The sequence below is a fragment of the Dysidea avara genome, chromosome 2 (genome assembly GCF_963678975.1).
Source record: "Dysidea avara chromosome 2, odDysAvar1.4, whole genome shotgun sequence".
NCBI classification, from domain to species: Eukaryota; Metazoa; Porifera; class Demospongiae; order Dictyoceratida; family Dysideidae; genus Dysidea; species Dysidea avara.
Genome location: NC_089273.1, coordinates 34,632,898 through 34,644,827, shown reverse-complemented (window position 1 = coordinate 34,644,827; position 11,930 = coordinate 34,632,898). Strand labels below are relative to the sequence as shown.

At 37.8% G+C, this 11,930-nt stretch overlaps 1 protein-coding gene across 1 annotated transcript; it reads right to left on the bottom strand.

Moving 5' to 3' along the window:
* Positions 1-3,468: 3,468 nt before the first annotated feature.
* LOC136247147 (uncharacterized) lies at positions 3,469-11,490 on the bottom strand. The gene is made up of 6 exons (XM_066038782.1): positions 11,364-11,490; positions 10,990-11,214; positions 10,546-10,712; positions 7,428-8,243; positions 7,030-7,374; positions 3,469-3,736 (listed from the first exon to the last, which is right to left on the bottom strand). Exons 2-6 carry the CDS (start codon positions 11,143-11,145, stop codon positions 3,613-3,615), a joined length of 1,608 nt encoding a protein of 535 aa, XP_065894854.1. The 5' UTR covers positions 11,146-11,214; positions 11,364-11,490; the 3' UTR covers positions 3,469-3,612.
* Between the last annotated feature and the right edge of the window lie 440 nt (positions 11,491-11,930).

Below are 11,930 nucleotides of genomic sequence, written 5' to 3'. Positions count from 1 at the left end.
TTATACGTACATAACCATTCGATCCTACTAATCTGAAGGCTAGTAAAAGACCACATGATGTACATTGTGTTGAAACAAGCGCCAAGACAGGTAGACCAAGATTCCAAAGTGCCCTTCAGAAGAAAATGAGTAAAGTTAAAGAGGTACGTATTCAACACCTTGAACAATAGACATGGTGGTTATATAAACTAGAACAGCTGCAGGCATGGGTTAACATGGTGCTAATGGAAAAGTACCAATCTCTAGGTCAGCCTCTAGCAGGTAGATTTTTCAATGCTAATGCTGCTAAGGAGAATAACAGGTCTGGTAGTGATGTAGCATCTACTAAGCACGTTTCAGACCAGGAAACATTGTCCCTAACAATGAGAGTCTCCTTATGAAGCCAGTGTACTAAATAACTAGAAACGTGGCATTGAATGATGGAGAGTGGGGCCATATCGTAGATTCAATATGATGAACTGCAAGGCAAGCAATATATAATGCATAAAGAACAAAGCGCTTAAAAATTTTATGATTTTTTTCATTTACGCAAATACTTTACACATTGCAATCAATAGCCTATACTGAAAATTTAGGTTTGCACTATCATGTGGGGTTTTTGCAGATCCAGTCACACATGCTGATTTTATAATGTCTGATAAGTTGTTAGCAGCTTAAACAACATCCTCGTGATCTTGGATAAATCTTTTTTACAAAGGTTAGTTCAAATCTGGACTGTAAGGAGTAAAAAAAATCACAAATATTCCATATCCATCGAGCAGATCTAAGGCTTCTTCATTTTGTAGTGTATGGAACAGTTATCCACAAAAACTGAATTGTCATTTGTTTCATTGTATGGCTTCATGTTTTGCCTAGGATTACATCTAAAAAATTACTGCCCCGTATACTTCTAGTAAATGCATTGAAACCTACCGTACTAATCCAGTGCAAAAATAGCAGCAACAGTTGATATCCTACCCCCATTGAAAATTGGAGTGTTGATACCTCGTATTGCATTTCCATACCTTCTAATTAAACCAAGCTTATCTTTTCCAGTTTCGTCAGCAAACATAACAGTTCACATCATAAAGAGATATTTCAGCCACATAATCAACTCTAAACGTTGTGATTAATAGGTAATTAATAATGTAATAGTTGTAATGTGGCATGGAAATTTACAGCGAACATGAAATCGACAGTAGTTCATCACAAAACCAAGAGTTCTGTGTATTTCATTTTAACGGCACTTAAACAGCTTCCACCATTCTTTGGCTACTAATAAACAGCCTTTACATACATAAGAAAATATTACATGACCAATTGAAACAAACTTCATAAGAAATCCTGGATCTCAGGCTGTGTGGCTCCTTAGTCATCTGCAACCTGTCCTTGGATCAAGTCAATACCTGGTCTAGAATTTTCTATTTTTATAATAACGTAGCAAAGGAAAGAATGGTGTTGCTACAATTGTACTAGTGTCCCTGTTGCACATGCAGTATAGCCATTTCATCATTATGTAAACTATTTTATAGTTTGTCTATCAGTTTTTATATGCAAATTCTCTACATAAAGCCTCATGGCTGCTGCTCACGTACATAGGGGATCTGCCCCCTTTCAACATGAGAAGATAAGCCATTCCTAATCTTAAAAGGTCTGTTAGTTAAGTCGTGTTTCTCAGTTGTTATATGCCAGCACACAGGCCCCTACTAAACTGTTTCATCAGATTTCATCCTCCGGCCACACACCCTTCAAGTGAACACAATGAAAACAGCAGGTTGTAACACAATGAAAACAGCAAGTTGTAACACAATGAAAACAGCAAGTTGTAACACAATGAAAACAGCAAGTTAAGCCTTAATACAATACACTGCATGTAAACAGCCTTTATTCATTAAACAGCTTCTGATTTTTCTTATGCATGTTTATTCACTTTTTGTAAAAAAAAAATTCTGATATGTATGAAAACCACTTATCACATTGATCAAAGGAAAGAATGTCACAGGCCAGATATCCCATTACAAAATTAATAAAGACAGCACAGGAAATGCCTCTGCAATTAATCCAGTTACTATGAAAATTTTGACTAAATGTGCATCCTGACTATCAAACAGATAGACATTCTATATTGTTCTCAGGTATATTCTACGTGATAAACAGCACTTATGGAAAAAACAGCACGAGAAATGCCTTCCAGTCAAATTGTGGATGATTTTTGTGTGAACTGAAGCCATCACATGTTCACTGTGGACCAACATCTACATCATTCAGTGGTAGTGCATGAATAAAGAAATGCGACACAAAGTTAAGTCCATGATGCATCGGGGGATCCGCCACTTTCTCGAAGGGCGTACGAGATTTCGAAATCACAGTGATTTCTCTGAAATCAATGATTTCATTAGTGTTTTCATGATTTCAATTGTGATTTCGGGATTTCAATTTTGATTTCGTGATTTCCGTGATTTCACCATTGTTGACTCTCATGGAGCTAGAACAGGTCCAGAAGCTTCGTCACCAGTAAACTGGATGGTAAAAGTTATATCTTCACTAGAGTCTAGTTCGTAAGCAAAGATGCTGGGGCCAAAGCCGTCTGACTGAGATGATTCCAGGCACCAGTAGCGGTGATGGTTTGTGGTTGTGGTCGTACGGTAGTGCTGATGATTAACAGGCAAGCTAACAGTGTAAAGAGTCTGTCTAAAAATGAATAGAAGCCGTCCCAGAACTTCGTGCATAAGTTATATTCTAACAAGGGTAAAAAATAATAGGCGTGGATCAAGGAATGCCGCACTGGCCTAGTTATAGCTAGCCGCCGGCATTTTTACGAGGCAATCCACGACTTATCTGCAGCCTATCAATACCATTATCCTCTTAGCCACACAATGTTCAACTAGACACCACTACCCTTACCACTTCATCCAGGTACTTAGCTACATGAACCGGCATTCCTTCTTTCCAAGAGCTGTCATCAACTGGAATAATTTGCCAACTTCAGTGATTGAGTCAGAAAGCATGCATTATCAAAAAGCTACTACATACTTGTGCTGTAAAGTAAAAATGGTATAGGCAATGTTAGGCATTGTCGAGTATCGTCTTTACCGGTAGATATAATAAAGCAGTACTGTTATTATCTTGTGTATTTTTTTCCTTGGAGCATTACTCACGTCCCCTTGGTACATCGGCATGCCCAGCAATAATAATAATAAAAGTAGCTGATGGTGATACATGTGATTAATTAAGTATATTGGAATTGGTTACTATTACATGGTTGCGTGTCATCAGTGGGTCCACATGATTTCAGTTACACTTTTATCACTGAGTTATGATGAATTTAAAACAGTATCTTTGGTAGGAGATAGACTTGGACTCAATCAGTAATGATTAGGTAATGAAAAAGGTGTAAAATTATTTACAAAAATAGATAACAAACAAATACACAGAAAAGTTAAGCACAAAAGAATACAAAGACTAGCAAATTACAAACTATACCATGCACACTAATTACAATAAACTAAACTACTTACAAGCTACACCTACTTAACTACATTATAAAACCTAAACATAATCTATAATGTCCTCCGAGCAAAGAGCATAGTGTCTGAGGACCATTTTGGCATTGTATTTCCATAAAGTCACTGATTAGGTAATTGTTCTCCGTAAAATTTGTGTGCTATACACTGTTAGCTCCAATGCAACCTGCATTATCAGTTCTTCAGATAATATAATGTAAACCAGTACGATGCCTTGCCAGCAATGAACATACCTGCAAAATTTAGCAGAACTTATAAACCTTATCTGATCAATATGTGATGTATTTAATCTGCATGAAGCTGACTTAGCTATATGCAGAAAGATAGCTACTTGTATGTATTACCTACCAGTTTTATAATACACAATAGATTAAATCACACCTGAAAGTTGACATGAACAATATCTCTGCTAACTTCAGTAACGTGCACATCCCTTCCTTCACAATGGTATTGAAAACTGGAATGGCTCTCTGTTAACAACCCTGATCTCATTTCATATTGACTAACAACCACAGTGGCAGGAAACACCTAAGTACACAGTCAACTGATCTGGATACATCCATGGTCTTCATTGTGTATGCCAGGATTGTTTTATATGAAATGTTTGCTTGCGAGTTATGTAAAGATGTTTAGTGGGTCAGCTGAACAAGCAGAATCATATTATGTGAGCTAATCTTTGAAAAGTTACACCTATAGTAGCTAGTTACTAACCAGTATTGACATACATGTTTTCTAGACAAGCTGCATAATTATTTGTCCTGAAGCTAATGCTGGGAACTACTTTCTTTGCAAAAGTGTGCTTATAGTTTGCAGCCCTTCTACATGGTTTACCCGTTTCATCATTAACCCATGCAGTCACTAGTCTGGCGGCGCCCGCACCTTCGCATAGAGTAAGGGTCTGGTATGCTTAGTATCACCAGGAGTTGTTCTGAAGGAATTTAATTTGAATGTAATGACGTAACGAAATGGCCTTAACGGAAGTGCCTCACCCAAAACTGTGGCAGAGATATTGAACTTTCTTCGCCTTTACACAGGCGAAAGTGGATTGGTCTACTTTTATAAAAGACACATGTCTCCCTACCTAGGAAATCAGAGCGTAACATGGTTTTTTCGCCTATCAAACAAGGCGAAAAGCCCTTCCCGATATAACACTTTCTTCTCTTTGTTCTTTATTAGCTAACTCCTTTTGTTTCTTCAGTACTGTTAGGACATTTGATTCCTTCTTTTGACGTAACATACACAAAAATGCGCTGATTAAACGTGGAGCGTTCTGATTGGTTGCACCAGTTTTTGGTAATCCGGTACAACTCCACTATACTAAGCATACCAGACCCTTACTCTATGCGAAGGGGCGGGCGCCGCCAGACTATGCAGTCACTATGATGTACCGTCACTTGTGGCTGCGAGTACAGCCTAAATTGCTAGTTAAAACTGAATAAGATTCCGAGATGGATTCTCAGATCACTCGTGTGGCTCCAGCATAGATTTTAGAGGCACTTACGCGCTTCTAAAATCTATGGCTCCAGTGATGGAAGCTTTTGACCATTAGTGGACTCAGCTTGGGCAGAGATTGGCAGCCGAACCAGTGCCAGATCAAGTGATTCGGGCCTTAAATCACTTCTGTTATGTTCCAATTAATAATATCACGTAATTCAATGCGTCAGTAATTTACGGAAATATACGGAGTTTTACGATTTTCGTTTTCAAAAAGTGTGATTTCTGATTTCTTTTGAGTGTGTGATTTCATGATTTCAAATGTGATTTCTGACGAAGCGTACGAGATTTCAAGAGTGTCGGACCCCTCGCGATGCATGCACAGGGGCGTAGGCAGGATTTCCAAAAGGGGGGTTCTGCCCTAAGTATAGAATTTCGTAGGTGTGCACATGTAAACACGTGTACACGTGTAAACATGTGTATTCTTATAAATTCATTCGCAATAGCGAGTAGAGGTACTTGAATTCCTCTGCCTGAAGACCTGTAGCTACCCATTTCAGTGGATTTGTGTAAGTTAATTCAGTTCTAGTTAACCAGTATCACGATTTTAAAAACTTAACTCTGAAAAGGGGGTTCGTCCGAACCCTTTGAACCCCCCCTGGCTACGCCCCTGATGCACTGTAGCTACTGTGGTTAGAAAAAAGCATGTCTCATGCCAAAGCAATGTCTAACAGTGAAGAAATCAAGCCCATAGCCATAATAGTTAACTTTCATTTGGTTGAAGGCACCACTTAGTTGATCAGTTAGGCAGTAGAAAACCAGAGGAGGGTGGAAGCGCTTCAAGTGCTACTTGTAGGGACCCGCCGATTATGCTCATAATTTTACCTATTATGCTATGCTGCACTGCTCAAAAATTCACCTATTATGCTTAAATTAATGCTCAATATTTACCTATTATGCTCGATTATGCTCAATGTTCATGCCTTAGTTCATATGCTTTGCTACTATATAGAAAGAAAAAAATGAGTGGCTGGAACACAAATAATAAATTCTTGCTGCATGCTTGCATGTAAGAGACAAGATCGATATACTCTAATAGAACAGTCAGTTTGATGATTGTTCTATTAGAGTTACTGACTGCTCTATTAGAGTATATCGATCTTATTTTGCAATTGTCATTTATCCAGCAAGAGTTTACACTATCGTACAAATATTTAACCTATTATGCTGGCATTATGCTCAATGCTTTTAGGTACCTATTATGCTCAAAATTATGCCAGCATAATCGGCGGGTCCCTAGCTACTTGAAAATATTACCTTAATTGCTCACGTGAACCTCAATAGTCCCAATACACAACTAGCAAATGGTGGTGATCGCTGATTATCGCTAGATAGTTTGGTTGTGCTTCGTATAACGATTAAAGTGATGTATTTTGTTTTGTAAAAGCGTTTAGTTTTCTAGGAAAAACTGATGGAACAATATTTCGCCCATAGCAATACTATAGTGCTAGCAAGGTATTTATATCCTAAACCAAACGATGATGCCACACTTTGTTACATCACCCACAAATTTTCACACATTTTAGTTCATCCAGAAACCAGAAACCGATGGTTTAGCATATTTCATTTTAACGGCACTTAAACAGCTTCCACCTTCCTCTGGCAGAAAACTACGTCAAATAAAATAAATTTTTTTTATCAAAACTTATTGGAAGGGTTTAGGCTTGCTTTGAACACTTTACATATATATGTACTTGGTTATGTCTATCCAATACTGCCAGTTTAGATCCAGATGACTTGACACAGAAATCACTTGGCAGAATAATCACTTTGATACACGGTAAATTTTGACATGGACAATGGATCATGCACATGGCTGTGTGCTAGCCATGTCCAAAGACTAAAATCAAATTTAAAGACGAAAATCAAATTTAAAATGGTAGTATTTAGTATCTGTGCAAACACTGTAACACACAAACATCAAGTTAACATTAAACTGCACAATAAAGGTGCATGGTTTTCTTGAAACATCAACATTTTCTAGTCAGATTTTTGTTCCTACTCACTTTATTCAATGACATTTATGCATTACCTGGTGCAAAGGGATGCTTGTTGCAAAATTGTAGAGGTCCTCACAAAGCTGAATGACCACATCTTGAGGGTTCTGAATGAATAAATTAACAACAGAACACTCCACCCTATGGCATTCCTGGTTTTCTGTGTTGTGCTATTTACAAGCTCTAGTTTGGTGGCCTGAATTTCTTCTTTGCCAAACTGATCAAGTTTCTGTCCTAAACTAACTATCCATCCTATTGCACTTGCAAAGTAATTGGTGTGGAGATTATTTTCAAACCCTTCATATCCAGCATCTTCTTCGACAGTGGTTGGTCCTGTTGATGGTGAGTTGAAAGGAACAACCAATATGCGACTCTTCAACCTAAAGTTATGAACAAATTTTATATTAAAAGCTGGAAGTTTATTACTATGTACCTATCCATGTCTTCTACATCAAAATTTGTAGCTAATACTGGTACACACTTTGGCACAAGACAGCCTGTTTTCATATTGGCAGATATTGCACCATCATACAGATCAATGACTAGCTCTGTCAAGTCAAGCTTATATTTGCCTTTCTTGGAAGACACAGCCTCTTCAATACCAAATGGTATACCTGAACAGCTAGCTCGTTCCATAAACAGGGCGTTTGTTCCTTTTACGTAACGCGATGTCTTGTGCACTCCAAAGAGTGCCAATGCAGCCCTTATTGCAGTCGACTTTCCCGTCTCTGAGGGGGCCATCGCAACAACAACTGGACATCCTCCATACAACTCCTTTATTGTGGAGTAATGAAAAGCCATAATCATTCCTGATATTATAACTAAACATGAATGAAAGTTATGCTTGGAAATTATCTCCAATGTGACTACCAAATCTTCTAGTGGCTCAGTGGATAATGGCAGGAGAATATTTGGAGAAATATCGATTGACTTGATTTTCTCATTATCCGAAAGAAGCTCCTTGTTCAGCCATATGTACTGGCTCTCATCACTATTGATTATTGCACCATCCGATGACAGAAAGGTTTTCCTGTTTATCACACATGTGCCATCAGGCTGCATGCCACTGCATACAACTGCCTTTTTACTTGGCAGTTGTTCCTCTATGGAACGCTGTAGATACTGAAAAAATTCTATCAGTTGGCTGGCATCTAATCCAGATGTCATTCCTCCAGATCCAAATGACAGATTGATCTGTGCCAGAAACTTAAACTTATTGTTTATAGCATCTGCACTGAAGAAACAGTTTCTGTGAAAAGATATTATGTTTAATTATGTAAACTATACTACTGAAAAATAATTATAATCAAACAAACTCTTATTGTACAATACAAGTGTAAAGGAACAAGTTGGTATTGTATTTCTAAAAAAAAAAAGCTCATTTAAATTTAATCAACGATGTACGTATGGATACTACATGCTATTATTTATTTCAGCTAATAGGTTTTTGGTATCTAATATTACATCTATTGATTGTGTTACTGTGGTTTCAGATTTTGTCATTATTTGTAATTCTCTAATAACATTGCTATGCACTGCTAAGCAAGTGCTATTCATTCAATACACTTTAAATAACGTATTGCACACAGTGTGACAGACTAGTGGACACACCAGGTGACAAACATCTTTCCAAACCAAAGAGATAGTGATACACATTTCCTGGAGTACATCCAGCAAATACACTGGGTAAAGTATAGTATATTAACATCTTGGTTTGCTGTACACCTTGAAGGTTTTCCATATCAACAGCAATCAACAGTTCTTGATTATACAACTTAATGAAAAGTCTGTTACCCAATGTGTGTACAGGCTATATTGGTACATGGACAGTCTCTTGATAGTAGTATCTAAATTTCTTGATATATAGTGTATGGCTATTTTAAGTAATGGTCAGTTACTAGCACAATCAAAATAAATTTGCAATTCAAATCCTCCAACATTTATAAGAGGGTGCGTCAAATGACATAGCAGCTTTAGCGTTATTGTAAGTACAGTAGATAGTTGTACATCTAGTTACATACTGTAGTTGTAATTACTGTACTTATTCTCTGCAGCTTGCACAGAGATGCACTCATGCACTTTACAGTGACCAGCACTGAAGGTCTAACAGCAACATGTGCTGCAGCCTTTGGATTACCTAACCTAAAAAGAACTGGAGACTTTAAATGATTACTTAAACTACGGTAGCTAAAGGCAAAACAGAAAAGGGCCAAAAAAAGGAAAAAATCCCTCCTACCCCAGGATTCAAACTGCAGGCCACTCAATGTCTAGTCTAGCACCACACTCAGACGGGATAGATTTTCTTCCTTTAAACCCAAGTATTTATTGTTGTTAGCACTTTACAGTGACCAGCACTGAAGGTCACTGTACATATAGCTATTTGTAGGCTTCTTACAAACATAATGTAGGTTTTTGGTTAGTTAGTAAAACCTCTTCCACTCTATGCAATAAAGGAAAGGATGATGTCACATATCAGAATATTACATGCTTGCAATATACAGTAGTTCAATTTGTTTCCAGGTATTTTCTGCCTATTACGCTGTATTTGAATAGTTCTACTGCATTCAATCTTATGGCACTATTTTATAGGAGCACCTGTGACTAAGCATCCTGTGATAATCCTCTGTGTGTCAGAAAATAATGCACACAGGCTGAGCAATATTACATGCAAGGTTCTTGGATGAATGCGAGATTCCTTCAGATATTCCACTACAGCATAAAAATAGCATCCCAGGATAGTTCTAGAAGCACTCTGAATTTCTGCGGAAACACTGGACTACTTTATGTCTCAAGTATCACCGGAATAATTAATATAAATTATTCTGTCACTGTGATAAAGTTCTACTATATAACAATAGCGTCACATGTATATTGCCATTACAACAACTAGCCACGCTGTCAGTTTGTGAATGCCTTGATAGTAAGGATTTTTATGGCCATTTCAATGATAAAACATGGGTCCAATAGGTGACAAGGTTTCTCTGTATGACTTACGTAGGTTGTATCGCCTGTATTTAGTTGCCACCCTTGTCTCACTGAAAATTGAGAGGAGACATGTTTATTGTAGGTACAGGTGAACAGCTCATTGTAAAATTATAATCTGAACAGCTCTCTGTCTAAATCATCATACATAATGTAGTAAAGGTCTGTATCTACCCTTGCTTACACAGTCAAGGTTGATATCATTAAAACTATCCAACAGTTTGCAAGTTGGAGTTTAGAACTACTGTTAAAAATGATTGTACAACTAACATCACTTTACTATTATACTAACATGAATAGCCACAGGGGGTGGCAATAGACTGGTATACTTGTTGTTTGGCTACACATTAACCAACTACAGTGAGTTCAGACTTCAGAGATTGAATATATAGTGTCTTACAGGAATCCTACAGTTTAAAACTGTGGCTTCATGCTGCTTTAAGGTGTGCATGTGTGTGTGTGTGTGTGTGTGTGTGTGTGTGTGTGTGTGTGTGTGTGTGTGTGTGTGTGTGTGTGTGTGTGCATGTGTGTGTGTGTGTGTGTGTGCTGAGTATACATAAACAACAAACCTCTTCTCTTTGTCTAACTCTCGAACCCCCTCTGCATAATACCCAGTAGATTCCTCTGCTTGTACGAGAGCCTTTAATCTCATTGCAAAAGTGTTTCGTGGGATTTTGACATTAGATTTGATTATCCCACTAGAGCCATCATTAAAATCAGTGTAATACTCATTCATCTATGATAACAAAAAACAAAACTTAAGTGAAACAAGCATCAGTTATAGTACAGATAGTGAACCTACGTACGTATTATTTTTAGGTGTAGCTAGTTACTGAATATCCTAGGCTTCTTAGCTATAATAGTAGCTAGTTAATAGGATAAAAGACAGTTAGCTGTTGTATGTACGTAGCTAGTGTCACATTTTAATCATTTAATCGCATGGCATACCCGCATGGCGGCCTCGAGCCGCATGGCATGGACTCTTAGCAAATTTATATGCGGCTGAGTATTACCAATTTTCGTAGTGACTTTGTCTGATTATGTGCAGGATCCGAAGATGGAGTTACTGGTGTCCTGATTGGTGTCCCATCATTTGAATCAATACTGAAAGGCGTTTGAAGCTCCTTCATTCCGCGGTGTAGCATCCACGCTACTTTCTGCAGCACCATTGCCTTGCCCTTCGCTCATACCTAATTTCACTGCGTAGCTGGTTCCTGTAGCTAAGTCAATTTTCGTTTCTACAATGAATAGTTAGATGCATCGGTGACAATTGTCATACATAAGTATAGCACTTAATTAAATATAAGTAGTATAGCTAGCCATAGTCATCAGCGTATAGCTAGCTACTATCGGTGTTAGTTATACCGAGCATAGTGTAATAACTCACCTTAACACTTACTGAGTAGCTTTTGGTAGCCTTGTACACTCAAAGTCTCGAAGTATACGAACAGAGTAAAGAAGCGTATAGCAAAGTTATACGGGAGTATACGTACTTGTATTTAGCTTGCTTAGCATCACATGCTTTCATAAAAGATCGGTGGCCTTTTAAAGATCGGTGGCCTTATCTGACAGTGTACTACCAGTCATATCTGGTGTCCCCCAGGGAAGTATTTTAGGTCCCCTGTTATTTCTAGTTTATATGAACAATATCTCTTCCAGTATAGAAGTTAGTCAAGTATTGAAGTTTGCTGATGACATGAAATGTTTTATGACCATCTCGTGTGATGAGGACCGCATCAAGCTCCAGCAAGATGTTGACTCTATTATTCACCAAACATTCCTTTCCAATCTAACTATCAACTTTACCAAGTGTGTACATGTTCCCTTCAAATCAACGTCCAATACCAGATACCTTATTTCCAGCACAGAAATCAATTATCAGGAGACTCAAAAAGACCTGGGAGTGATTGTCTCCAGTGACCTGAAGTGGTCAAATCACTACAATTCTATAATA

Coding starts and splice junctions, on each gene's coding strand:
- LOC136247147 (XM_066038782.1), bottom strand. CDS start 11,145: ATGGTGCTGCAGAAAGTAGCGTGGATGCTACACCGCGGAATGAAGGAG. Junction 8,244..10,545: donor GAGTTAGACAAAGAGAAGAG/GTTTGTTGTTTA, acceptor ATCTTTTCACAG/AAACTGTTTCTTCAGTGCAG. Junction 7,375..7,427: donor GATGTAGAAGACATGGATAG/GTACATAGTAAT, acceptor TCATAACTTTAG/GTTGAAGAGTCGCATATTGG.